This window comes from Halichoeres trimaculatus, unplaced genomic scaffold (assembly GCF_033239565.1).
Source record: "Halichoeres trimaculatus isolate MK-OKI-2021-1 unplaced genomic scaffold, fHalTri1.1 fHalTri1_scaffold_9, whole genome shotgun sequence".
Lineage (NCBI taxonomy): Eukaryota > Metazoa > Chordata > Actinopteri > Labriformes > Labridae > Halichoeres > Halichoeres trimaculatus.
This window is the reverse complement of record NW_027437188.1, coordinates 17,092,055-17,119,109: the sequence shown is the minus strand read 5'-3', so window position 1 is coordinate 17,119,109 and position 27,055 is coordinate 17,092,055. Positions and strand designations below refer to the sequence as shown.

General features: G+C 38.8%; 2 protein-coding genes across 2 annotated transcripts; one reads left to right on the top strand and one right to left on the bottom strand.

Annotated features, from left to right (window-relative positions):
* Positions 1–8,319: 8,319 nt before the first annotated feature.
* LOC141798344 (solute carrier family 13 member 2-like) lies at positions 8,320–23,650 on the bottom strand. Its single transcript, XM_074680232.1, has 13 exons — positions 23,629–23,650; positions 15,440–15,546; positions 13,841–13,969; positions 13,603–13,739; positions 13,195–13,448; positions 11,697–11,844; positions 11,462–11,584; positions 11,165–11,374; positions 10,871–10,965; positions 9,427–9,542; positions 9,184–9,345; positions 8,926–9,063; positions 8,320–8,626 (listed from the first exon to the last, which is right to left on the bottom strand). The coding sequence occupies exons 2-13, from the start codon at positions 15,539–15,541 to the stop codon at positions 8,498–8,500; spliced, it is 1,743 nt and encodes a 580-aa protein (XP_074536333.1). The 5' UTR covers positions 15,542–15,546; positions 23,629–23,650; the 3' UTR covers positions 8,320–8,497.
* On the top strand, positions 18,739–27,034 carry slc46a1 (solute carrier family 46 member 1). Its single transcript, XM_074680231.1, has 6 exons — positions 18,739–19,252; positions 20,069–20,460; positions 20,555–21,033; positions 21,942–22,025; positions 22,202–22,358; positions 24,475–27,034. The coding sequence occupies exons 1-6, from the start codon at positions 18,926–18,928 to the stop codon at positions 24,524–24,526; spliced, it is 1,491 nt and encodes a 496-aa protein (XP_074536332.1). The 5' UTR covers positions 18,739–18,925; the 3' UTR covers positions 24,527–27,034.
* The last annotated feature ends 21 nt before the right edge of the window (positions 27,035–27,055 follow it).

Sequence of the window (27,055 nt, the reverse complement as noted above, 5' to 3'; positions counted from 1 at the left end):
TTACACAGATGATGATGTACAAACAAAAACGATGCTGACGTAGACAGAAAAATAGCTATACATAAAACTTGATTATTTAAAGAAATAAAGAAAAGAAACTCATTTGACCCTCATCCACCTCCTCTAATAATCTGTTTTTATTATTATTTATTCACGATTTTGGATCACTCTACTGAGAGAAGTTGACATCAGGGTTCATTTCGTAACTTAAGATTTTCTTCTGATCAAGGGAAACTTGGTGTGCATGATCAATGAAGTATTTTTAAATAGCTGCAATGTTTCACTCATCTATGTATTTCATCAGGACTGTTCTTGAATTTGAAAAACACCCAAAATCTGACGGTTTACATTTTTGTGTTTATGAAGACTAGCTCACATTTAGGCATCATTCACTTTATGTGCCACTGTAACTTGCTTCATGCTGCAAAGTGTGCTACTCATGTTGATAAAGATAAGATTCTTGTCTTGATGCTATATCTTTGTTAGTAATATAGCATCGGCAGGTCTTGACTTGCTGTTTTTGGAAGTGTCTTGAGGTAACATTTGTTTTGATATGGTGCTGTACAAATAAAGATTGATTGATAGACTGTTCTTATTTACTTTGCACACTCTGAGTAACATTTTTACTCTGAGACAGCTATAATGAGAAGGTGCTTCAGCCTGAGTGCTTCTGTGTGTAAATAGTCCCAGAGACCTCACACTCCCCTTCAGATGTCAAGCGTGCCGCCCTGGCAGAGTACCAGTGACCTAATTTGCCGAAACTGTGGTATGATTCCATGTAACTGAGCAGTTAATGGTGCCGGTAATTCCAGGAATGGAGCCAATGGTGAAATGCCAACAGTGACAGCCAACAAATTAAAGTCAAGACTGAGTAGTCTTGTTTAATTCTCACTTTGTTATCTCTGTTCCATTGACAGCTATATGTCTGTAAGGTTTAGACAACTCAATTCAAACTAGGGGCTTCTTTTTGAGCTAGCGGTTAGAGGTTCAACATTTTTTAAAATAACAAAGTATTACTAGCCAGGAGTCTCTGGAGCCCTGTGTTTACAGTTGTTAATTTGCAGCGCTTTGAGCAGTTTGCATTGGTGCACTGGAACAAAGAAAAGATGTTACACTCCTGCTTTTACATGAAAGCTTCTTTTAAGAACCACAGTCTAAAAATTCCCATTTACTGAGAAAGCGTGACTGAACATTGTTTGTTGTTTCACATTGTTTGCATTTATTTCGTAGACATTTTTATACGCTTTTTCATGTTCTGCTGCAAACTAATTATTATATGATATCAATATTTATATCGTATATCCAGTTTTATGATTTATTACCGTGCATCATTTTGATTGGAGAAATATACTCAAATGTGACATAAAATATAAAGTTATAAGAGTTTTGTACTTTCTCTTATATGTGGAACATGCAGAGGTGTCAGGTAACAAAGTAAAAATACTTTACTTAAATAAAAAATTTGGGGTATCTATACTTTACTTGAGTAATTATTATTCAGCAGACTTTTTACCTCTACTCCTTACATTTTCAGGCAAATATCTGTACTTTTTAACTCCTTACATTTAAAAAATTGCCTCACTACCCCTGTTTTATTCCAGCTTGTCATTATTCAAAAAGAAAAACATACCAAAAAAATAAAAACCTATCCTGAAATCATTAAAATTGTGCCATCTGGAAAGAGTGAATTTGATGGTGGAAGAGATGTATAAACATGATCCTTTTCAACACCCTATTGGTTTGTACGCGGCCCATCACGTCTGCACACAACACAAATCACGTCACACTTCAGCAAAGATGAAATAGGTGTTTGTAGCACTGTTTGAAGATGTCTCAGGAAGAGGATGAACTATATGAACTCTAGGCCCCTGTGGCACAGCCCAAGCTTTTGACCTTGATGGCACCCCCTACCACCCACCCCTTATAGTAACTTTTACTTTTATACTTTAAGTAGTTTTGAAATCAGTACTTCTACTTTTACATAAGTAAAAAGCTTGAATTCATACTTGAACTTCTACAAAACTCTTCTTAAACCCTATTATTTATACTTCTCCTTCAGTAATGAATGTGAATACTTTTGACACCTCTGGGAACATGGTTATAAGCCCTAACCTGTTAACAGCACTGTTTGGTGTAGTCCCGCAGGAGATATCAACAACGTCTTATCAGGTTATAGCATTTTCCACCTTACTTGCTAGACGTCTGATACTTACAGGTTAGAAGAAAGCTACTCCACCATCTCAGGGTGGAGGAAGTGATGCCTTATCTTAAACCTGAACAGCTCAAATACAGTGTCTGAGGCAGAAGTATTATCAAGTCTGGCAACTGTTCCTTTCTGTTAATATAATGTAGCTACCCCCCACCCCTTTGTTTTTTTTCCTTTTTTTTCTTTTTTTTTTTTTATTCTATGAAGTATTTGTATTTGTATTTTTGTTGTTTTTGTTTTAACTCATAATCTGGCTTCCATGGGGTTTTTTTTATGTGTATCCTGTTTTGGAGAATTGATTTTGATTATATAATTGTGATTTTGCTTGTACAATACATTTGTGGGAAAACTGATAAAAACAATTGAATAATAATGATAAAGGTATGACATTATAAAAGTGTGTAATAGTGCAGCTCTGTAGTTCAGTGTCAGGCATAATTTCATTATTTTAATTTAAGAACAGAATTACATGTATTGTGTATTTTCAAGCAAGATGATTTTTCAAGTATTTGCCAAGAAAATTATGTTTTGTGTTGACTGTCACAATGCCGATATCTCAGTCCGTACATGTGGTGTGATCCTGGGTTTGTACTTCAGCATGAAATGAATGTAGTAGATTGGCAGACAGGCAGCCACAGGGCCCTGTCATCTAACTAAACCGGGTGAAGTGGACACTGTCCAGGCTTTAAGTAAGACTGCCCCAACTAGAATAGCGCTGTGAGTGAAAAGAGGACTCATACCATCTTTTTGTAGAACAATAAAACAAAGCTGAAACATTTGAAATTGGGTAAAGGCAGTTATTTAATTATTATTTAACCCTAAATGGATTCTAACGTCTAAAGCAAGTAAAGTGTTTTTAAAAATTGCTAATCTGTACACCTGTCCCTCACATCTGTAAAAGGTAATTTTTAACTGTTTGTAATTTCATCCCAGAACTTATCCTATTTATTGATTTTGGCGATAAATTAGTCTTTCTTGTCTTATAATTGCTTTAACGAAATGACTTGATAGGCCTACAATTCAAACTAAGCTACCCTCCAAAGATCTCTTTAGCCGGAAGAAGATGGATTATTATTATTTTTATTTTTTTTGAGAATTAAGAAAAACAATTTTTTATTCATTAACAAACTACAATACATGTTTATTTACTTGTTCCATTCTGTAAAAAGCTTCACACCTGACTTACTGACCAGGATTCTCTAAAGATGCCAATCATCAGAATCAAAGTACAGCTATCACCTGCTTGTTATCAGGTTTTTTTTTTTTTCACAACAAAGATTTTTTTATGAAGTAGGGCTTATTCGTTGTACAGTTACAAGAAGACACGAGTTTTGCTTCTAATAGTCAAGATAATTCACTGACACACATCATCCAGCAGTGTTGACATTAGAAAAAAGCCGCCTCCAGTTTGCAAAGGTTAACCTTCATTCATTGCCTACAGCAGTGTCAACAATATCAGCACTGCTTTCTCTCTGTCTTTGTTGAAATAAAAACGTGAGGTGAAAAGCACGCTGATACTGTTTGTAAGGTCAAAGACTTTAGTCAAACACATTAACAGGTTGAAAAACTGTTGAATTAACTCACCGAGCCTTTGCAGTTAATAGCCGCTCTCTTTTTTCTATGAGGATTTGTAGCTTAAGTTGGATTTCCTCGCTCACACCTGTAACCTTTGTAAACATCTGTGTCCGTTTCCCTCGTGGATCTGTGCACCTTCTGCCTCTTTCACAGTCCTGACAGTGCAACACTTCAATTAGAATGACTGTCTAAATATGTATGGAAGTGGTTGATGGGCTGGTTTCAGATTTTGGCACCTCAGAGTATCATCCTCATCCTGTGAGTGTGTGCATGTGTGAGTGAGTGCATGTGTTTGGCTCTGGTCCAGGGTAGCCCAGAAATTAGATATACAGAAAGAAAAACCTGCTGCAACAGGTTCCAAAAGATCTACTGGTTCAGTTATTGGCAGCTGGCAGTGCACTCTTTCTCCCTCTATCAGTCTTTCTTTGCCTGACTGAATGGTTACTTGTGTGAATGGGACACCAGATACAGTACAGATCACAGCCAGTGGCAGTGAGCGGGCACTGTTCCCTACTTTCTGAGCTCGCCCATGGCAGGCGCTGTCTTAGATGCAATTCAGTTTCACTTAACAACATGTGCAGGAGTAAACACAGGCAGACTCATCCATGCATCTAAAGTGTGCAGAAACACATGCAAAGTTACAAGAACCAAAAGCACTGGCTACTCTGGCTACAAAAAAAAAGCAGTCAGTCTGGAAATTTCACTTTCTGTTCAGCCAATAGGAGCTAATGTCAAAAATAATGGACATACCCAGGAACCAGGCGTTTGTGGTCTGCAGAATATGGAGTCAGCTAATCAAATCCAGCTCCAATGCACACTCCTAGACGCTCCAAGAGGCCCATGTTTGAAGTTTTTCTTGTTTTCTTGGATACATATCTTCAGCTCCTGTCTGAAACTTTAAAAGTAAGAAAGTGAGTCTCAAAAAGAAAGGGAGGTTGAGAATGAAAGAGAAAAGGAGAGAGGGAGAGGGAGCAGTAGGTATGTCAATACAGGTAGATTCCTATCCTATCCTCCCGATGAACCAGGAAAACAGTAATACCCTTTACCTCTTAGCTATAGCTTGTACAAACCTTGTCCTCAGTGAGGAGGCGAGGCAGAATGACAGAGAGATAGAGGATTAATTACAGATTGAATAAACTCTTGTGTTACAGTGCAAGGTCTCTGCACAACAATTTTGCTGAGGGCTTTTTTGCTGCCAAAGATGGAGTTCTTGAGGAGGGTGTATTGTGGGAACAGATTCCAGGGGGCACCTTTGTGAAAGTCTCATTGTCCTGTGAAAAGGAAAGTCCTGGACTGCACCCGGGTGTAATATAATGTTGAAAAACACACACACACCAAAGTAATAAGTCTTTGATCATTTAAGGAAAACAAGTTTTGTTTTAAACTTAAATTGTTCAAAATCTGTCTACACATTTAAGCCTTGTAAATCTGAACTACATGGAGCATGCTCTGATATATCATCTGACAAAGAAATTATTTATGGCAGGTTGACAGGTAACTGTCATCACAAGATTAAATCATGCCGATGGCTCATGCGTATCTGTGCACGCAACTTTATTTTGCTGTTTTTAAATATGCACCCTGTCATCTCAATGAAATTCAGAAATGCCAGTCTTGGCCAGTCTATTCTGATCATTTCTAAGGGTTTTAATGGTTACAGGTGTTTAAGGGTTAGGGTGTTTTATGGTTGGAGTAAGTGTGTTTAAAGATTATGGTTAGTAAGGGGTAGGATTGGGGTGTTTTAGGGTTAGGGTTAGGGTTAGGGTTAGTGTGTTTTAGGTTTAGGATTAGGGTTAGGGTTAGTGTGTTTTAGGATTAGAGTTAGGGTTAGTGCATTTTAGGTTTAGGGTTAGTGTGTTTTAGGGTTAGGGTTAGGGTTAGGGTTATAGTTAGGGTAAGGTTAAGTGTGTATTTGGGTTAGGGTCAGGGTTATTGCATTTTAGGGTCAGGGTTATTGCATTTTAGGGTTAGGGTTAGGGTTAGGGTTGGTGTGCTTTAGTGTTAGGGTTAGTGTGCTTTAGGGTAAGGTTTGTCACAATTTTGTTTAGTGTCAGGGCATCATATATATCATTCGTAAGAAAAATAATAATGCATTATATTAATAATATTTATTCAAAGCTTCAAGGAGCCATCTGTTGAAATGATACTGTACCAATGCCCAGTACCTGGCAATTGATACCAACAGTGAACAGTACCCATATCCGTACTTTTTTTTTGTTTATGTGGTAAAAATATATATATATTTTTGATAATCAATTTTTCTTTTCGATTTAACATATTTATTTTCCAATATACACCCAGCACAGCAATGCTGTGTTCATGTCCAGCATGGAAAATCGCCTACTCTTCCACTCCCTCACAGTCTCAAGGATGCATTTAGGTACACAAACATGGTACCTTTTGGTCTTACATAAATTTGTACCCAGTACTTTTTACAGAATGTGGTCGGTACCAATAGAATTGAATTGAATTTATTTAGGATTGCCCCTTGAGATGCAGCATCTCGTTTTCGAGAACTTGGTACTAATCCTTATTAGTCATATATGGAACATCATGTCTTTTTTAAGAATCTATTTCTCTGGTAAAAAATCAAAATACAGAAACATTAAACCAAATACCTGATAAAAATGCCGAAATACTCATGAATTTCAAGTTAAGTACAAATATGTTTCTTTTGCTTTCTTAGTGTGTGTCATCTCACAATCTCCTATAGGTTGAGACCACCGCCCTTTGTATGTTCAAGAGCTGCAGTAAAGCAAAGTCTAATGAAAAAAGACGTCGTATACAAATTCCTTTCTTCACCAATGCTGTCCCAAAACTTTGAAACCTTGAGTTTATCACAAGGCCCTATGTTATTGATTAACTTATAAAGCATACATAAATGTGTAATGAAATCAAAGCTTAAATTTAAGATGAATTAAATGTAAATCTTATTCTATATATTCTGTGTCAAGTAGAATTAATTTACAAGTGCCTTTTAGAGTATTGAGTGGAACCTTTGGGATCCCTGAGGCAGCGAGATTTATTGCTGACATCACCTTTTGGCTCAGAGTGAGGTTATATAAAAACAGCAATTACTATTCCTGTCCCAGGGATATTTCATGATATAATGTACAGCTGTCTCCCCAAGTGACTGTTCCAAGTATGGTATATTCACCATTTCACCTGCGTCAATCTCCCTTATCACAATAGCCTCAAAAAATGTTATGTATATACGAAGTGGTTTCCAAGGTGTATATTATTACAGATAACAGAGTATCATAATGATTGACATTTCATAAAGAACAATTCCTTCACATGGCCAGTAACCTCAGACTTGTCAAAAGTTATGGTGTTGAAATCAATCAACCCAATGGATCACCTTCATTGGTTATTCCTGGTGTTGTGCTTACAAGTAGGAGTAGTAGTTATAGTAGTTGTACTAATATAAACAAGCCATTTACATTCTATAGAAGCCTTTAAAACAGAAACTGGAACAAAGGTGAAAAAAATATTCAACTTGTTATGCTTATCTGTTTGGAGTTTACAATGACACAAACAGGACTATCTTAGGTTATGAAAGACCAAAAGCATTAAATAGTAAAAGTAAAACTAAAACACGACGGCACTGAGACAATCTCCTACCTCTGACAACTGATGTCCATAGAGAGTTCATAAACTTCCATCACTGTGAGAGATGATCTAGTAAGAGAGACAGTTTCTCCTTTGAATGATGTTATCTCTTGTCCCATACTAGACATACTGTTGCCAGATTGGATGAAAAATATTACCGATGTCAGTCCTGCTTACGTGTTTGACCTGTGTGTACAGTAGTTTCAGCATTTTAAAATCCTTTTTTTTTCTGCCAGTCAAACGGGAAGTGAATTTATACAAATCCATGCCAAGAAGTTCAATGAATTTTTAGTTCTCTATAATTGATTTCATTTTGCTTTTCTCTCTCAGTGACCCTTGAAGGGATTTGCCGTCTGTCCTATTAGATCTCTTTAAATCAATTGGGGACCCAGTGGTCCTAATCCTATGGATAGCAATGAGATTTGAGACCGTTGTTTAATTTAACTCTATCCAAAAAAAATGGAACCTGCAGGATCTGTAAACCATAGATTTATGTTTTTTGCATGTACATATTCTGCTTTTGCCATAAACCATGAATGGCAAAGGTTAATTCTTTTTTTTCAGAGCTGCCTGAAGTTTCTTCCTGCAAGTAACCAAGTAGGAATAATTATTGTTCACTTGTGTAAAAAGAAAGATCTGTTTTTCAGTCCAAAACCATAATAACACTTGTGTACAACAGTAAGAACACCTCTACTTGCTGAAATATTTTAGCAAAAGCACTAAATTTTATGATGCATTAGTATACAAAAAAAATGTTTTTAAGTCAGTAAATTTATATTCACTTAATAATATTAGTAATTTCAGTTGAATGTAAACAAGATGATTTACAGAGTAGGTATAATCAAAATGTTAACAGTAGATACTCCAGTGTTCATAGCCAGAGAGTCCTGTTTTTTCTGAAGAAAATCACAATGTGTGGTGAGACATTTGATACAAAGCTGCAGTCCAGGCACTTAAGGACAAGGTTTAAGTGCATGTCAGGCTGTGTTGGCTGTACTGAGCATCCAGGGCGCAAAAAAATACCAAGTCACTTGGGAGTCAAGTCCAGTTCTGATAAATAAGCTGATACTGTTCGCCATCATTTCCAGTTTCCTGTGTTCACAGTCAAGGGCTTCTGGTGGCATTGACCCAGTCCGGGAAGGTATCTAGCTGGAACATGGTCACCCCCCACGTGTTGATGGCAATGTTGATGGTTACGACCCCAATGATATTCAACATGGATCCAGCTTTTGCCTAGAATAACCAGGAAACAAGGTCATATTTTAATCTGATACCAGTCAAAGGCAGTGCAGTGCTTAGTCAACATCCTATCAGAGTTAGACTTAAAGTAATCTGATAACGTCCGTTTTATTTTTTTGACAGGCATGTTTAAGATACTTTTGTATTCTCAGTCATCCGGGATTAGTCAGATATTTGACAACTTGTATGAACATTTGGGATATTATGTCGATGAAAACAGAGAAAAATGACCAGAGATGAGATCTCCTCACCCAGAACTCACAGAGTGTATGAACAACTTCTGAAGGTCTTACCATGTCGATGACTTTTAGGTTACCAAATGAGAAGGCAATGGCGTTGGGCGGGGTGGCCACAGGCAGCATGAAAGCCAGATTGGCAGCAAAAGTGCAGGGAATCATGACGTACAGTGGGTGTATCTTGATGGCAGTGGCCTGAATAAAAGTCAAGTGAACATTCAGACACCTGTTATAAGCCAGTATGTATGTATCATCACATATATCAAAAATTCAAGTCATCTGGAGATGGAGAAGTTATGTTGTGTTTTGTCTCACCATTGAGGCCAGTATAGGTAGAAAGAGAGTAGTGGTGGCTGTGTTGCTGGAGCATTCAGTGAACAAGGCCACCAGAAAACACAGCAGGATGGAGATGGCAAATGGAGGGATGCTCTGAAGTGGAATGAGACTTTCACCTAGCCACGTAGAAAGACCTGATTTCTGTGTGTAGAATGAAGAAACACATCAGCATCAGAGCATTCACCTCCATAAAAATGTCAAATTTATTGTCACTTCATCTACCTCACTTCCATGGGCCAGTGCAAAACCTCCACCCAAGAGTATTATAATGTTCCAAGGCATCTTTTGATGGACAATTTCCCATTTCAGCAGAGGTTCAGGGGATTCAGCAGGTGTTCCTATGGAGACGGTAAAAAGGGCAAGGTTACAGCTCGTAGCCAAACCTCTTCGGACAGACATAAGACAGGTAGATAGTAATGTACAGTACATCACAATGCTGGCATTGGTCCACTGTTTTTTTTGTTGAAGTCCAGACTCAAAACAGCCGTTCAACAGGAAATTTTAGAGCTTTAGTGCTTCCTTAATCTGAAAAGCTTGGAAGAGCAGGACTATATGGCTATAAAAATGCTGATTTCATTATCAAGCAGCATTTGGTACCTGTCCACAGCACCAAAACCACTTAAACATTTCTTTATTAAAAATCTTCTATTTTTTTTTTATTTATCTTGTGCAACATAACTCCTGGGAAATTTGGTTGCTTCAGGGTTTTTTCATTAACTGTAAGCCGTTATCATCACGATTAAAAGAAATAAATGCTTGAAATGTTTCCTCCTGTGTGAACTTATTCTTTATAATATATGAGTTTAACTCTTTGGCTTGAACTACTGAATAACTGAACTTTTTAACTAGTCTTTGTTGTCTAAATTTAATGTTAGGACATGATAAGTGATCTGTAAAGATAAAGGGAAATGTGAAAAACAGCCAAGCCATCAAAATTCTGATTAAAGAGTGACCTTTGAACTAGACCTTGAACTGTTTTTTTCCAAGGTGACAAATGGACTTTGGTGTCAAAAGGGCTGCATCACACTCTTAAACCATGGCCTGAGTGAATCATCCTGTCACTGCTCTGAGTTTGAAACAAACTGCTGTACTACTTCTCAGATGTAAAGAGGACTCTGTTGCTCAAAGGCAGGGCATGGACGTACTCATGTTCTCAAGGCTGAAACAAAAGAACACTGGTTCAAAAGTAATTTGTCTAAGGAAAAGCACAGCATGAACTGTTGTCCGGACTTGACCTCGGTGCTATCAGGCTACATTTAGGAAGTTGTGACAACAGTCAGTAGAAAACACTGATTAAGCAAGACTAGTTTTCACAGGCAGTGAGGGTGGGAACGGTTATTAAACTGCTTCGTTTTCTTTGTATGACAGTTTTGCAGCAACAACCAGCTTAATAAATGTGCTGTACATGCAGCTGAAGGCTTTACTGCCCCCTTTTAAACATGTACAAAGTTAATTTTGTATTTTTGATACAATCTGATCAATGCTACCTAAAAATGAGAGCATAAAATGAACAAAAAATTATTTATAAAGTGACGTAATGTGTTTGGTTTGGTTGATTGTTCACAGGGGCAGGGTGTGTTTGGGTTTTTTCAGGTGATGATAGAGTATGAGAACCAACGTACCCAATACAATGACATGATATCTTTTTACATGCTTGCTGACCTACCATCTTTGGACTCCCCAGAGCACCTGGGCAATTTGGATGGGATGCAGAACAAGAGCGATGACATTAATATGGCCACAGTGCCATCTGTGACGTACCTGACAAGGAAACATATGTCATGTTTACATTTTAAGAGAACACTGAGCCACTGTTTGAACTTGGTAACAGTGCAGCTCAAAGAAACTTGCGAATGAACCCAAGACTGCATTTCTAGCAACTGACACTGAACTGGGTCAGAATAACAAAGAACTTTGTTGATTCAAAGTTGCTTTTTTTTTTAGAAATACAAACACTCACGTTTTCTCTTTGTTGAAGAGCACAGTAGCCCAACCAGGTATAAACCCAGGCTCTCTGGTAAACCAAAGCAGAACCAGCAGTGTGAAGATAGCCAGCACACTGGCTTCAGCAAAGCTCATGGGGCCTAAATTTTTGCACTGGGTTTTGATCACCTGGTGCGCCTCGCGGTCAATGTCTCTCTTGCCACCACACCCAAAGGACTTTTTCAAGCTGAAATAACAGGTTGTGAATCACATCACTCTGATTAGTTAAAGCACCACCTCAAAGCAGAGATGAGTTTCGGTTGATGACACTTACTTGAAGCCAAAAAACATGAACTGCAGCCATAACCAAGACAGGGCAAGCATCATCACCATGTTAGGAAATGAAAAAGCAAACCAGCTTGCGAAGTTAATTATGTCTCCGTTTTCTGGGAAGAGCCTGTTTATGAAAACAATAAAGCAATAACCTGTAAGGATTAAGTATTTTGTGTTTATCTTGGATAGTCTGTTCTGTTTAGTTGTGTGTTTATTGGCGTGTTTGTTGGACTTACTCATTTATCTGGCCCTGCAGGATGACATTGGGTGTTGTTCCAGTGAGGGTTGCTGTACCACCGATGCTGGCAGAGTAACAAACACTCAGGCACATGCCTTTTCTCCAATTCTCATACTTCTGCTGTCTCTTTAGTCGGCGCCGCTCGTCTTCTCCACTTTTGGGACTGACATCTGGAGAGACTGAATCAGACCTTCATCATCAACAAAAGTCTTTCTTATTTAAATGTGAAGCCGAAGCAGTTTTTGATGGTATTACTACTGGATTTCAATAGTTCAAAGAAAGATAAAGGTCCCATATTATACAAATATCACTTTAGTAAGTCTTTAAGTGAAATTTGTGGGTCTTTGGCTTTCCTCCCAGCCCACAAAATGTGATATGTAGTGACAAAACCTGTTCTTAGTAGTGCTTGTTAATGTAAAATCCTGACCTAAAACAAGCTGTTTGGATTTTGGGGATTTGCCGACGTCAGCGATTCTCTTTTTTGACCAATCAGGAGAAAGTCTGACCTTATTGGTCCACTGGGGCAGATACCCCCAAACCTCCTCCTGCCCACTCCCCTTCCTGAAGAGAATGCCAAAGTTGAACAGCCATCACTGCTTTATTTTTGGCTATAAACAGCCACATAGTTCCGTGCACAAGCTTCTCAGATCGGAAGAAGACAAAACTAAGTGGCTAGAGTTCATTTATCAAGGAAATGTACCAGCTACACTCAGTAAAACTGTGCATGTGTGTGCTAGTCACTTTACGGCCGGCTGCTTTTCCAACTTTGGACAGTACAACAGAGGGCTAGCAAATAGACTGGTCCTGAATCCAGGTGCATTAACAACCATCTGCCAACAAACCTTGGACCCTGGAAATGTGAGTATTTTAAATGCTGTGTGCTGTGGAGCAGATGTAAGAGCTTTTCCTCAGTGTCCCCCCTGTCTCTGTGTTAGCTTCAGGATGCTAACTTTAGCTGTGGTTAGCCTGTTGTTCTAGCCTGTAATGTTACAGTAAAGGAGTTTCTCTGTTTTCTAAACATTGTGCACTCGAAGCTCGTGGCGCCGCTCCCAGTGACGCAGAAGAGCGGGGCGGTATCACCGGTGACTCATTTACATATAAAGGTCACGCCCACTAAATCAGAGCGTTCTGAACAGAGGGGCTATGAGAGCCTGGAAACAATGCTGCTGTGCTTGGTTTATTGAATTGCTTTATCAAACTGCAGAAAAAGAGCATAATATGGGACCTTTAAATTTTTTATTTTGGGTGATGGTAGGACTACATCTGGCTGACATTTTGTCTGTAATTGATCTTGTATTACTCCCTTGATTTTTGCAAAGAAAGGAAATTTGAAAAACGTACTTGATCTCACCCCGTTTTCTGCAATGTCTTCACTATCATCTTTATCTGCATCTGCAAAACACCATTTAAACAATATCTTTTAAAGAAAAAGTAACCGAAAGTTAACTGTTTTTATATGACATAAGGTTTAAAACAACCTAACAAAGCTGACATACCAATGCTGATGCTACCATCCTCTGCTTCGATCTCCTTCTCAACAGTTTCTTTGACATCTTCCATCTCGACTGCCTGATCATCCTGAGAATCACTCTCAGCATCTGCATTACAATCTCTCTCTGCAGACTTAGCCTCAGTGTCATAGAGCTGTTGCAGCACAGCGCTGACGATGGGCAGCATCATGGCTGTGGAGGCTGAGTTACTGATCCACATGGACAGAAAGGCTGTGGTGCTCATGATACCCATCAATAGGCTGCAGGGAATGTGGGATAAACAATAGAGAATCCGGGAAAATTGTTAAAAGATGTGACAGATGTAATAAGATACACTTTTTAATGAATAGAAGTGATGAATATCTCATCTGCAGTGTGTGTAGGTTCATGCATGTAGAGAATCAAGTTTCTCACAGTGACGGTTTGACCCCAAGAAAGAGCAGAACATAAAGAGCAATCCTCCTGTGTAGGTTCCACTTCTCCACAGCAATAGCAACCAACAGCCCACCGATAAACAGCATGTTGGAGTCTTTCAGGTACTGCACACAAACCTACAGGAGAATGTGAGTGGACAAAAAGATGAATTCTTGAAAAGCTTGTGTTGGAGTACTTCACTTACTCATTCTGTATTGAGATGAAAGAAAAGTTATACCTCTGGTGCATCCATGATGCCCAGCATAGGGTAGAAAATGACAGGCAGCAGGGCGGTCACAGCCAGAGGGAGACACTCGGTACACCAGTACAGGGCCATGAGGATGATCACAAAGCCACATTTTGCCTCCTGTATTGACAGATGAGTGATCAATTGACATCAATCAATCAATTGAGTGAAACAATTGATTGTTTCACAAATGTCTAAAAGTGATGGTTACACATAAGGTCGTAGTCTTATCTTTAAATGTTTGCTTAATCTTATTGGTTAAAGATAGTGTGTTTTACTCAGGAAGAATTTTGCAGTCAGAGCAATAGAAGTGCTTCCAGATGTCTATATTTCTTTTATCAAAGGAAACAAAAGTTCTCCTGAGTAAAGATTGTAGACTCTATAATTAATGGTCATAGTCTCCCTGACACCACAGCTGTCTGTTTTTGAAACAGAGTTTTAAAGCAGATCAGCTATAGCGGCCATACTGAAAGTGAAGGGGGCTTCAAGTACAGCTATAGGGTGCACGTCAGTCAGAGCTGCCCCTCTGATTGGGCGAGCTCATAATCTTAATATCCTCTAAGCTGCCCAATTTTCAATCTCACTGACTTTAACCATGGCTCCACAAAACAAATGACCCATATTTAGACTTATTGTAGAGCTCTCCAACACTTTGTTTATGTTCTATAAACATGTTTTACACCATCAAGTTTTTTTTAATCTTGTTCAGATTTAGGTCAGGACCTTTGCACTGTGGCTTTCAGCTGGTCACAATCATTTTGGCTTTTAAGTTTACAGCCTATAGCTATATTGTTGTTTTAGTCTCCAAATATGTTGCTCACTTAACTCTGTTCAAAATTTCAGCACAATTTGTCGTAATTTTGTAACACAAATGTTGCAAAATTACTTTAAATCTCTAGAATGAATATTTAAGACAGCTCTTAAAATTGTGTTATTGGTGGATAAAGGATGAGTATAGAGAATACTGAAGCAGTGTCTAAACTCAGGCTCTCCTAATAGATGTTGTCCTGATGACGGGGAGCAGGCAGCTGTGGTTAACAACCTCAGCAGGGTGTTTCGATGCCAATCTTCAGAAATAATTCAGTTTTTCACTTGAATGGGTGTTTCTACCATGCGATCAGTCTCAACCTGTGTGGTGTTGGATTTTGTCCCTGTGATATTCATACTGCATGGTGCTATAGGCAACCAGTGTTGACAATATTTTGAACAAAAGCCGAAGGTCAGAGATTAGATATGAGAATTAAATGAAGGCTGACCTGTTGCCTGACGTAAGTAAATATATAACTAAGTAGATCAGTGACCTCTTTGACCCCTTAACCTGCCCTGGGGATGTTCCAGGGACACCTGTATCTAAAACCTCATCTGAAAATGTTGCAATTCATTGCTCTGCATTTTACAGAAACACTTGGTTTAAGTTAAAGAAATGCAAGCTGCAACTTACTGGCTTCCTGTAATTTACTTTTAAACTGAAGTTTAAGGAGAAATCAGAATCAAATTGATGGTCCAAAATATGTTTTATATGTAAAATCTATCAGCACATGTATAAACTGAAAGAAAAGCACATGCACTTCGTTTTTGCCATTGTTTTACCTGGGTCTGGATGACAAGCGGCAGAGGTAGAAGTAGAAGAGGCGTCAGGACTATGATGATGTAATTCCTGTTTTTCCAAAGATATGTAAGAAATCCAGCCATGATCCACAAGGTGTGATGGACATCCAAAGTAAAGCGTCAGAGAGGTAAGACATCATATAGACAGGAACAGACAAGTCACGTTATTTATGGTGGTAAAAGCATAATGTCGACCTGAAAGCAGGTTAAAAATTAACTGACAGAGGACAGTTCAAAGTGTGTTCCCCCTATCTGTAAGAGGCATAAAGTGTGAACAAGTTGATAAAATGTGTGGAAATGATCGACAGTGAAGAAAGATGATTTATCTGCACTATGTGGGGCATGTATGATAAGCGTGGAGTGCTCCTTTTACAGAGACATTCATTAAACTTCAACAGCATACTCATACTCTGCAGTGTAATTTGTGGTTTCATTACTTTGCTCATAGGCACTAGGTACTGTGATAAGAGGGACAAGGCATTGAACCTTCCCCCCCCCCCTTTTTTTTCCCCCACATCTCCAAAAATATGAATGATAGAGAAAGACAATGACACACAAATGTATGAATTGGTATGCATTGGGTCCAATGGTGCAGGAATCATTCCTATAATTTCTATCATTCCTGTAAAAATTAAGGAAAAATATAGGAAAAAATGATCCAAAGTAGTCAGGTTAAAACTAGCATAAATAAGAAAAACAGAAACATTAAGGCTGAACTGTAACAAATTAACTGTATTAATACACTGATACTGTTGCTGATATATAACCCTACGTGCCACCAAATATCACACGCTCATAACCCCTGAGGATGCCTGACAGTAACTAGAAAGTCATGTCTATTGTTCAAGAGTCATACTAAAGGCAGGGAGCCAGTAATCTATGAAAAACAAAAACACGAGATGGGAGGGTTCAAGGCGCCATAAATAAATGTTGGGGGCGTAACTTATGAAAAGTAATGTTGTGATTCCAAGGAAAAGCCTCCCAGAGCTGAAATGTTGACAAACCAGATCAGCCTTCCACAGTGTGTGTTGTGACTTCAGAGTGTGTGTGTGTGTGTGTGTGTGTGTGTGTGTGTGTGTGTGTGTGTGTGTGTGTGTGTGTGTGTGTGTGTGTGTGTGTGTGTGTGTGTGTGTGTGTGTTTAGTCGGAAGCTGAGAAAGGTTTTTGAAGGTGAGAGTGATGATTGATGTTTTTATCGCTTGGAGCAGCCTTGAGTTTATAACTAATTCTGATCAAAGTCCCACCAAGTGACTGTTGTTAAAGGCCTTTAAGAGTTAACTCAAGTTTGCGATTGTCGGTTTAACTTCATAAAAACTCTTAAAAGCTCAAAAACTAACAAAGGAGAGATTATTTTTTCCAAAGGGGTTACTCAAAACGGTTAGAAAATCCTTTCAAAGATATCCTTGCAGTACCTGTAATAACTTGTCGGTGAGATTTCCAACAACTACTCTGACTTTGAAAGACCACTTTCTCATGGATAATTCATTCCCATGAGATTCATTTTGTTGTAACATTGTTTTTACTGATCTTTGTGGTTTCTTTTTCTCTTTTCGGAATATATGAAGGCCAGCTCTTACAGAGTGAAGTTTGAGCAACACAAAGTTTTCTAGTAGTTTTCCAAGACAGACATCTTAAACCATAAAGATAGAGAATCTGTAAAAGATGGCAGCAGGTGTGTTGCTGGTGCTGGATGTCAGTGTTCTTTTCAAATGGCAATAAAACATATAAAAAGACAAAAAAAAAAAAAAAAAAAAAAGACACACAAAGCTTGTTCATTACCTTAAGACGTAAAAAAAATCAGGCCTTTCTCCTGAAGCTGTCACTGTCTGTAGCTCTCTATGCAGGGTGGAGAAAACACATTTTAAAGTGGTCGGTAGGATTTTTTTTTTTTTTTTTTTTTTTTTCATTTATATTTCAATATCTTTTATCTTTAAGTTCTGTCTCTAACACTACCAAAAGTGTTGCTATTAAAGGCATGCAGTGTGATAAAATATACATTTATAATAAGAAACAAGGATTAATCAGAATGCAGTGATCATAATGTGCTTTAGTTAATGTGTCATAAGCTCCCTGTTTGTTCTAAGATCTAGAGCTTTAAATCAACATAATGTGTCGACTGACTGTAGGATTAGCGCACAAAAAGCACTCGTGCCAAGTTTTGCAAAGGAAAGATTTTTATTTTTATTATGCATTAAGCTATTTCTGCTAATCTGGCATTAACACAAAAGAGCCAGTCCAGTTTGTAATTTAAAATTAAGGCCAGATTTTGAGGTTAGAGGAAATAAGATCTCTCGAATGGAAAGTTTTACTTTTATAGAGGTGATAGGCAAAAGATGTCATTGTAAAACCTGCTTTTAAAAAAAATAAAATAAAATAAATGAAATACTCCCTTACATCTCAAACTTGAATGTCTTGAGTTTTTTTTTTTTTTAAACAGGCTTGGAAAACAAAATAGGTGCTGTAATAAATGTATTTGTAAGGTAATATCTATAAAAAATACTATTTATTAATTTGATATATTATTATTATTATTATTATTATTATTATTATTATTATTATTATTATTATTATTATTATTATTTGTAATCTGTTTTTACTGTTTATGACTCATGATTTTATTTTAAATGTCTGACATAATGTTAGTCTATTTTATCTTCCACTACTAACATCTCAGGTACTACACTCCATGTTTTTCTTTGTTTCATTATCTTTTTCCTTCTTTTTTAAACCCTGTTTGTGTTGCATTTTATTTTTTTGTGTCAAGACCTTTGTTGCTATGTCTTCAAAGGCGCCATACATTTTTTTATTTCAATTTTTTTCGATCATTATAAAATTTGCAAACTAATTTTTTAAACTTCTCTACTGCTATCTTGGTGTCTGTTTTTGCATGTCTGTTTCTCTCTGTCTTTCAGCCTGCTTCAACTACATACGTCACAAAATGCATTATTTTCATTGGATATGAACTTTATTCTTACAATTACCCTTCTATTGTGCATTTCTTTAGCCATTAAACCCCTAATATCTGCATATGGGTGAAGTGTAGATTTCGCGGAGGCTCTAGGAGCCTATTAAAAACGGGTTACAACAACAACTACGACCTGCATTCAGTCTGATAGCGGTGCCGTCAGTGGTCTTTGGTCAGTTTTGGAGAAGCGCACTAAATGGCTCATGAAGCAGGTTGAACATGTAGTTTCCCTCTTTGCCCAGACAAGGTCGCTGAGCTGCAGCTTTACTGAGCACCGAGTTCCTGTAAACCGAGCTGGTAGATCAGTTACCTTCACACTCATGTCCGTCCACTGCACTTCGCTTGACGTGTAGAGTTTGACACACCTAGCGTTGGCAGGGATCAGAGAGGGCTACACCGCTGACCACTGCGTTACGTAATGGAATAGAGAGCAAGTGCTGCAGTATTCTGAATAAAGTTCTTGACGGAAACAAAGTCCATGTGTTCAGTTTAAGTCGGTTTGACATGGAGGAGCGGGACACCGCAGCTATCGTTCCTGAAGATGTTCTCAGCGTCAACTTCACCGAGGAGGAGAAGTCCACGTACGGCTCATGTGGGCCCACGGAGGAGGCTGCAGCTGCCACCGTCCGCTCCTGGCGACCACCGTACAAGTGTCCGTTACCACTGTCAGTGGAGCCGGTGATGTTCCTCTCAATGTTCTCTATTGCCCTGCAGTCTCCTCTGGTCACACAGTATCTGTGGGACCGGATAAGCGATGACCTGGGCTTCAACGGCACAAAGAGGCTGATGTGCAGCAACAGCTCCGTGGACACTACGGACTCTCTGCAGCGGGTAACAACACTTAACACCTGTTTACTTTTCCTCATACCAACATAGATCACGCTATACTTTAATAATGGAGATGAGATCATATCCAACTTTTCTCAGTACTTTCATCAATATTTAAATCTTCATTTGGTGAGCAAGTTTACTGGTTTAAAGGAAAGGTGATGTCCTTTTTCATGAGCACAAAGTAGGTGAAACCCATTGAGAAACATCCAAATAAAGATTGATGGTTTGAAGTGTCTTACTTCGACATAAGCTGCTTTGTCCAATTCTCAGTTGGTTAAAATTACTCAAAGACAAAACTAGTATTCAGAACAGTACAATGAAGTATATCAGTGTTAATTAAACATTTAATAATTACTTTTTGCTTTATTATGACACGTTAAACTTGCCTTAATTAAACACCTAAACCGGAGGCTACACCAATAAAGCAGAGACAGTTGCTGTACAATAAGAAGAAAATAGGACAGATTCATGTAAAAAAAAATCATAAAAATGGGAAAGATTTTTGATCCTTGCATTGTTAAACTAAGGAGCGGTTTTCTGAGGAACAGCAGTCACAAGTTGAAAGTAAGCAGCTTAATAATGTGTAACCAAAAGAGATGTTTAAAAAGATCAGCAGTTTTCAGTTCTGTTCAAAGATGCAGAACGCTGAAGTTTTGTACTACTCATCACTTTGGGGTCAAATTATGTCAAGGGTGCATAAAGCCAGAGTAACGTGATCACTAGCAGAGACATTATAAATGCTCCTAATGCAACGAGCCTGTTTGCAGATACATGTCCTTGACTTGTTTTTTGTTTGTTTATTTGTTTTTCAATCAGCAAGTGGAGACCTTAACAGCCCACTGGAATCTGTACATCAGTCTTGGGGGATTTTCTGTTGCCCTGCTTGTGGTGCCTATCCTGGGATCTTGGAGTGACCTTGCTGGTCGGAGACCTGTCCTTATCATCCCTAACCTTGGCATAGCCATCCAAGCTGGAATTTACCTTGTGGCTATGTACCTCAAGCTGCCTTTGGTGTACTTTCTCATGGCCAGGCTGCTTAGTGGCCTTACTGGTGAGTTCAGTGCTGTCCTGGCTGGCTGCTTCTCTTATACAGCAGATATCAGCGACAAAAGGTCCCTCACTTTCAGGGTAGCAGTGTTAGAAGCATGTCTAGGCCTTGCTGGGATGCTTGCAAGCATCATTGGTGGGCAGTGGCGAAAGGCACAAGGGTAAGAAAAATGCATCACAACTTCTGAAAAATTTCTGTCTATACTAGTGTGTACAAGTAAAAACTATATGACTTGTGTTTGTGCTTGTTTTCAGATACATAAACCCCTTCTGGCTGGTGCTGGCCACTAACTTGGGGGCAGCTCTGTATGTTTACCTGTTCGTTCCTGAGTCTATCACACCAGACCCAAATGCCAAGCTTCTCACCACACGCCATCATAAAAATGTCTGGCAACTCCTCTCAACAGGCGGCTACATTGGCCAGACAAGGGGAAGTGCTCACAAGTACAGGTTGTGGCTTTACTTGCTGAGCCTCGTCCTGGTGGTGACTGTTCATTTTGGCAGCAGGGAACTGTACGTACTGTATGAGCTGAGCTCACCGCTTTGCTGGGGATCAACCCTCATTGGCTACGGAGCTGCAGCACAACAGATGGCATACCTCACCAGTCTGATTGGGCTGAAGCTCATGAAGTTCTGCTTGAAGGACCCCTGGGTGGCTGTTGTGGGTTTGGCCTCCAATATCTCTGGGCTCCTAGTTTTCTCTGTGGCTGACACCACCCAGCTCATGTTCATAGGTGAGAGCAAAAGCAAAAATAGAGTCATTCAAGGTACATAGTGTTTTTCTTTTTTAGCTTTAGTGGGGTTACTTAGATGATTAAACTCTGTGCTTGATGCAAAAAGGCTGTTGTCCTAACACCTAAACATGATGATGTATACAAACTTATTTATCTGATATTGACTCAAAAGTTCTGTTCAGATTTTTTTTGCTGGTTATAAAACTAACTGAAATGAGCTGGGGCTATAGTTCTTTGAGCAGGCGTTTCAGCCTGTTTTGAAGGTAGGGTCTGCAGGACTTTCATTTCTTGTTCGTAAACACAACATTCAAACTGGGCTCCTCTTTCTTGGATCAGTGCCAAGGGCAGCGTACACCCACAGCTCCCCAACTATGACTACGTGAAAACACTCACTAGCCCAGAAACCACCTGTAGTATCGCGTTTCTACATAGGAGAGTCTCAAGAGCTGTGCACCTGACTTGGCATGTTAGCACAAGCTAATCACTAGGTGGCGAAAGTTAGTGAGAGTTAAGCCGAGCTTCCCCCTCTTTTAGTAAAAGACTTTATTTGTTTGGCGTTTCATTTCACTTTAGTTGCATTTTTCCTTCTCCTTGCTACGGACACTATCGTAGCTGCTCAGGATAGCTTCTTCGACTCACTAATCAACAGGCGAAGTCACTTCAGCACTGTGATTGGTTGAGGTAACCACACTTACTCTCCGCCCAAAAACGTCCCACTACAACCAAAACATCAACATTCAGGCTGAGGAGAGGGTTCAAGGCAGACACAGACAGTGACATACACATATAGAGGCCCAGAAGTGACGATTGAGCAGGATTATTCCTGTAAAAGTTAACATTTTATTTTATTTAGACTCTACCTTTAAGTCTACATTATATATCAAATTAGTTTTTTTTTCAATCCTCAGGTTATGGTCTGTTATTCCTCTTCATGGCTCCGCTGCCTGTGCTCAGATCAAAGCTGTCCAGGTTGGTGGACCCGTCAGAACAAGGTCAGTCGCTGACAAAAAAGTATTTTGTCTCGATGAAAGCAAAACCGTGTGCAATGCTTTCCTGGTGTGAGGGTTGTTTTGTGTGAGAGTCTTGTTCTATTGTGAAAATGTAAATTATGAGGAGATATCCAACAATGAGAGCTGTACCTAATGTGTGTGTTTATTCTTTTTCTCAGGTGCCCTATTTGCCACCACTGCCTGTATGGACAGTTTATGTTTTCTCGTCGGAAGTGGCTTGTTTAACTCCATCTACCCCGTCACCTTGAAATTCATGAAGGGTTTCCTCTTCCTCTGTGCTGCCATTCTCCTTGTCATCCCTGCTGGAATAATTGGGTGAGTTTACTCTTTCTTCATTATTGTGCTGTTTTTTCGCCCTGCTTCATGTAATTTGGAGGTTTTCCGGGAAAAAAAACGAGTTTATGAGCTTCAAATTGTGTAATGTAGTAACAAATTGGACAAAGACATGTTACACTGTCAGCTCAATACCAAATGTCACATGAGAGGCATGGCTGCTGGACTAAACATTAGCACAACTTTTGCCAATAAAATCTACAGCGTGCTGGCATTCAGTACATCAAACAACTGTTGAGACATACTCACACTACTTTGGCTGTGTCTGCATGTTGTCAGGTACGCGCCAGTGTAGGAGCTTGAACAGTCTGTTTCATTTTAGTGCTACATATGAAACATTACTGCTGCTTACTGCAAAAACTGAAATTTTAGCTCATGTTTATGTCTGGTTGTCATTAAAAAAAATCTCATTCCAAAAGAAAAGTGCCAATCCGAATGGACATTTAATCGGTTTCACGGGGGTGGAATATTCCTTTCCTCAGGGTGCGTTCCTTAAGCGCATGCACAGATATAACGTAAGACGCAACAAGAGACGTTTCTCAATTTGTTCATGGTTGTTTACGGTTGTTTGCGCATGCCTCATGGACTATTCTGTTTGATTATAGCAGCGCATGTAGACCAGAGATTGTAATATTACTTTCCACGTATCCTATTGTTTTCGGAAAAGTCATTCAGAAAGATTCATTTCAGAAAGACGAAAAACTCCTCATTTAACTGTGTGTACAGACCTTGGATACTGCCAAACAGACCCAGACCATCATGCTTCCTCCTCCATGTTTACATTAATGCCACACGCTCCTCCAAGATCCTTTCACCTTCTTCACAACATACAAAAATCCTTCGTGATGAACCAAAGATTTCAAGTTTTGATTCATAAGTCAGTAACATCTTCTTCTAGTCTTAAGTTGTCCATTTGTGGCCCAATCAAGCCTCTTTTTCTTATTCTGACATCTTAGCCATGGCTTTGTTCCTGCAGTCTGACCTGTAAAACCTGCATCTCGGTGTCTTTTCTTTACAAATCAAACTGAGACTGCCTACTAAGACCATTACAAGCTGTGCTTGAAGCTGTTGTCCTGTGAGCTGCCAGTTATACACACCATTGACTCTCAGAAACTTGTTTTCTGATTCTGTGCAGTTTGTGGTCTGCCAGACCTCTTCCTGGCACGGTTTCCTGTTTCTGAATGTGTCCACTAAACTGATGAAACAGACATGAAAAAACACAAACTACTATTTGATATGGGCTTAGACTGTGTTGAGTGAGTGGTAAAAGCTGACAGAACAGCTAAGGAAGAAGACCCCATGCAAATATTCCTTTTGGGAGGACGAGTACTGCTTCAGTTTTCTGCACCTGTTTGCTGACAGAGTGGTAACAGTAAAAAAAAAAAGATTTATTTTGACTTAACAATGAATAAAACTGTTAAGTTTATAGTTTAATCAACATTACATTATCATAGGATAATGTACACAGCTGGTTGCTGTGTGAGAAAGAATTCCTTCATTAAGGAGGCAAATGAGACCCCTTCACTTCTTATTTTGCAGAACAACCTGCTCACTATACATTATCACTTACTTAATTAGTAATATTTTTGTCCCCCTGAGCGGGAGTGATATTCTTAGATAACTGTTGAGTTTCTGCTCTGTTCAAGCTTTCACAGAAAGCCTCTTTCATCTAATTATTCACACGCAACTAACTGTTGTGTCATACAAGTGTCGAATTAACCAAAATGTTACTCGCAAGGAACTAATTGTTATGCAATACTAGTTAAGAATGAGCTCAACTTTAGCGGGATGATGTTTGATTATCAAGCCGATACTTCTTTTGTCTTTCATGTTTATGTGGGATATGACCTCTAGTGTGGTAATTGTGTACTTCTGATTTTTATTTTTCTATTTCTTTTTTTTTTTTCAACTTAATTGAGACATCATGTTAATATCCTCAGCAGAAAACTACTTTTCTGGATTAGTCACTCAGAGGATATACAGCTTCTATTGGATTTCAGTTTCAAAAGCAAGACAAATACAACAATTAGAATACCAAAAAAAACCTCACAAATGAGCAGATTAGCTGATTCAGCTTTTGTTATGTTTGTTTCCCCAGCTCCCTGCAGTGTTTTGACCAGAAGAAAGGCCAGAGAGACTCAACATGCTGACCTGAGGAGAGGCTGGGTGACTCCTGGTGTCAGTCTATGAGGTGAGCAGCTCTGACACAGAGACAGCCACCGTGACCTGATGATGTGTTTGATGCTCGGAGAGACTTTTCATCTCAACAGAAAGACAAAACAGCTGACTGTAACTGCAATTCTTCTGTTTGGTCACACACGAGTGATCAAGACAAGAGAAACAACGCACATCCTAAGCCCCTCTGTCACTGTAATGAGAGTGAAGAATGAGATCTTTTCAAATGATTGATGGCCTCAAAATCAGCCATTGCAGCCAGATATTTAAGCGATTAATTGAAGTGCAACAACTAAGACATAATGCACACTTTTGTTGCGTGACACTTTTATCTCCATAACAAGTCACCATGAGGACTCTGATACACACAGTGGACTGTACACCCTCTTTATGTTTCAACAATATGCTCATCTGAGTATGAATGGACGCTTTCCTAGAAAGCGGCATCATAAAACAAGGTAAATAATCATTGCTGATTGTAATTTGATTTGTTTGACAAATGGGCACAAATTATTTTGGAGGTAACCTTAAAATATGCCAGTCAGATACTAACGTATGTAAGACTGAACTGAACATCCCATAGAAAGCACTTTGTTTTGTGAATATTTGTGATAGCATTTCTTTCATTGTCTTGCCTACACTGTGAAAAATTTTTGTAAGCTCTTAGATTTGTTAGGTTTTGTCAGATGCTGCTGTTTTTGAGATAATGTACAGGAGACATATAAGCCAGTATTTGTTTTGACTCAAACCTGTAATAACATGGATATAAAACCTCACTTTAATGTCTCAGAACATAACATGTACAGTCACCAAATTTGGTGTAAAAAAAATGGTTGCCAGGTTATTATGGGTGATATTTGGGATAAAAACAGAGAGGCCTTTTTTGGAAAAACCAGGGCAGACACTTGGGGTGCACCGATCACAATTTTCTGGCCGATCACCATTTTTATTGAAAATCATAGAACAATACCTGTGAAACAATAAAATCTTTGTGTTTTAACTTAAACAGCCAATTAAGTGTCCTGAGTTTTAGGTCTCAGAGCAAAAAGTAAAAATAGCTGACTGTCAGACCTTCCTGGAGGTATTTAAGATCAGTTTCATATGTAAGGATGGGCCGATCACCGAACCCCCAAAATTAAGGAAAATGTCACCGATCGATCGGTGCATGTCTAGCAAACACCAATTTGATATGGCATAAAACGAATAGAGGGTTGGGTTACCCTTGTTTTGAACTTTGCTTCTTTGTGATCTTGTGCCAGTTTTTCAAATCAACTATCTGATTTAATGTTTTTAAAGTGCTGCTAGCTGTCCCTCCTCTTACAGTGTCACTGAAACGTGTTTCAAACTGATAACATTTTCTTCATGTTTAATTATGAAAACAAACCAGAGATGATTGGTAAGATATACATTTACATCAGCTTCTGCCATTGCTGCATGGCACAGTATTTGATGTAAGACCTCTGCACGTGAACAGGGCAAATATCAGCCAACACTGATTTCCAACAGAAACATCTGTGCCATACAGATATGAAATGTTTTAGATCCAAAGATCTTTTCTTCATTCCAATCTTAAGGAATGAAAAGTTCAGCATTTTAATATTTTTTTCAGTACTGGAGACCTTTTTTATTACACGTTTAATGAGCTCAAACTCCACCAAAGTCTTCCCACGTCTTACATATGTTACTGCTTTGATTGTGTTGCTTAGTTCACAGGTTTAGATAAGGCAAGACTTTATGGATCCTCAAAGGTCAGCTTCCCAGCAGTACATAACATGTTCAAAATGATCTCTACCTTTGTCCAAGATCAGTTCATTGACTGATTAATTATTAGTGTATTTCTGTGGCTATACTGAAGAACTTATGTGGTGCCATTGGGATAAAAGCTGTTTGTGATAAAAGCTGTTTTTGCCAAAAGCAAAACTGTGTACTTAAAGGCTCGAAGACGTTGTTATTAAATAAGATTTTTAACAGTTATGTCAGCACCTAAGCCCCATAGCATTATCCTAATCTGGGAGAAGACCAGTGCCAAATATGTTGAAGCCCAAATTTTGTTGGTACAGAGAGCTGGTACTCTCCTTGCAGCAGAGATCACAGTCCAAACTACTTGGACAGCTTTCCTGCCCTCAGCACAAACAACACTGGATAGTCCCAGAGCACAGACCCACGGCCAACATGCACAAAGGGGTCAGGTCCTTGTGGCACAGTGAGGGAAACAGAAGCTGCCAAACCAGCTTCAAAATGCACAAGGGTAGATCAAAGGTTAAGTAAATTGATCCACAAAGAGATTATTTGCGACTCTGGGCGATCGTTTTGTTTGTTCATGTGGTCAAAGCCGCTCTGTAGATGTGAAGACTTATTATGTAAATGAAAAGGAACCTGTAAAGCTGTTATTTCTTCATCCTAATCAGATCCACATTATCTACTGGCTGCAATAATCACATCTTTTGGAATGAAACTGAATAATTGTGATAAAATGTGACAGAGATGATGACTGAATTCATTTT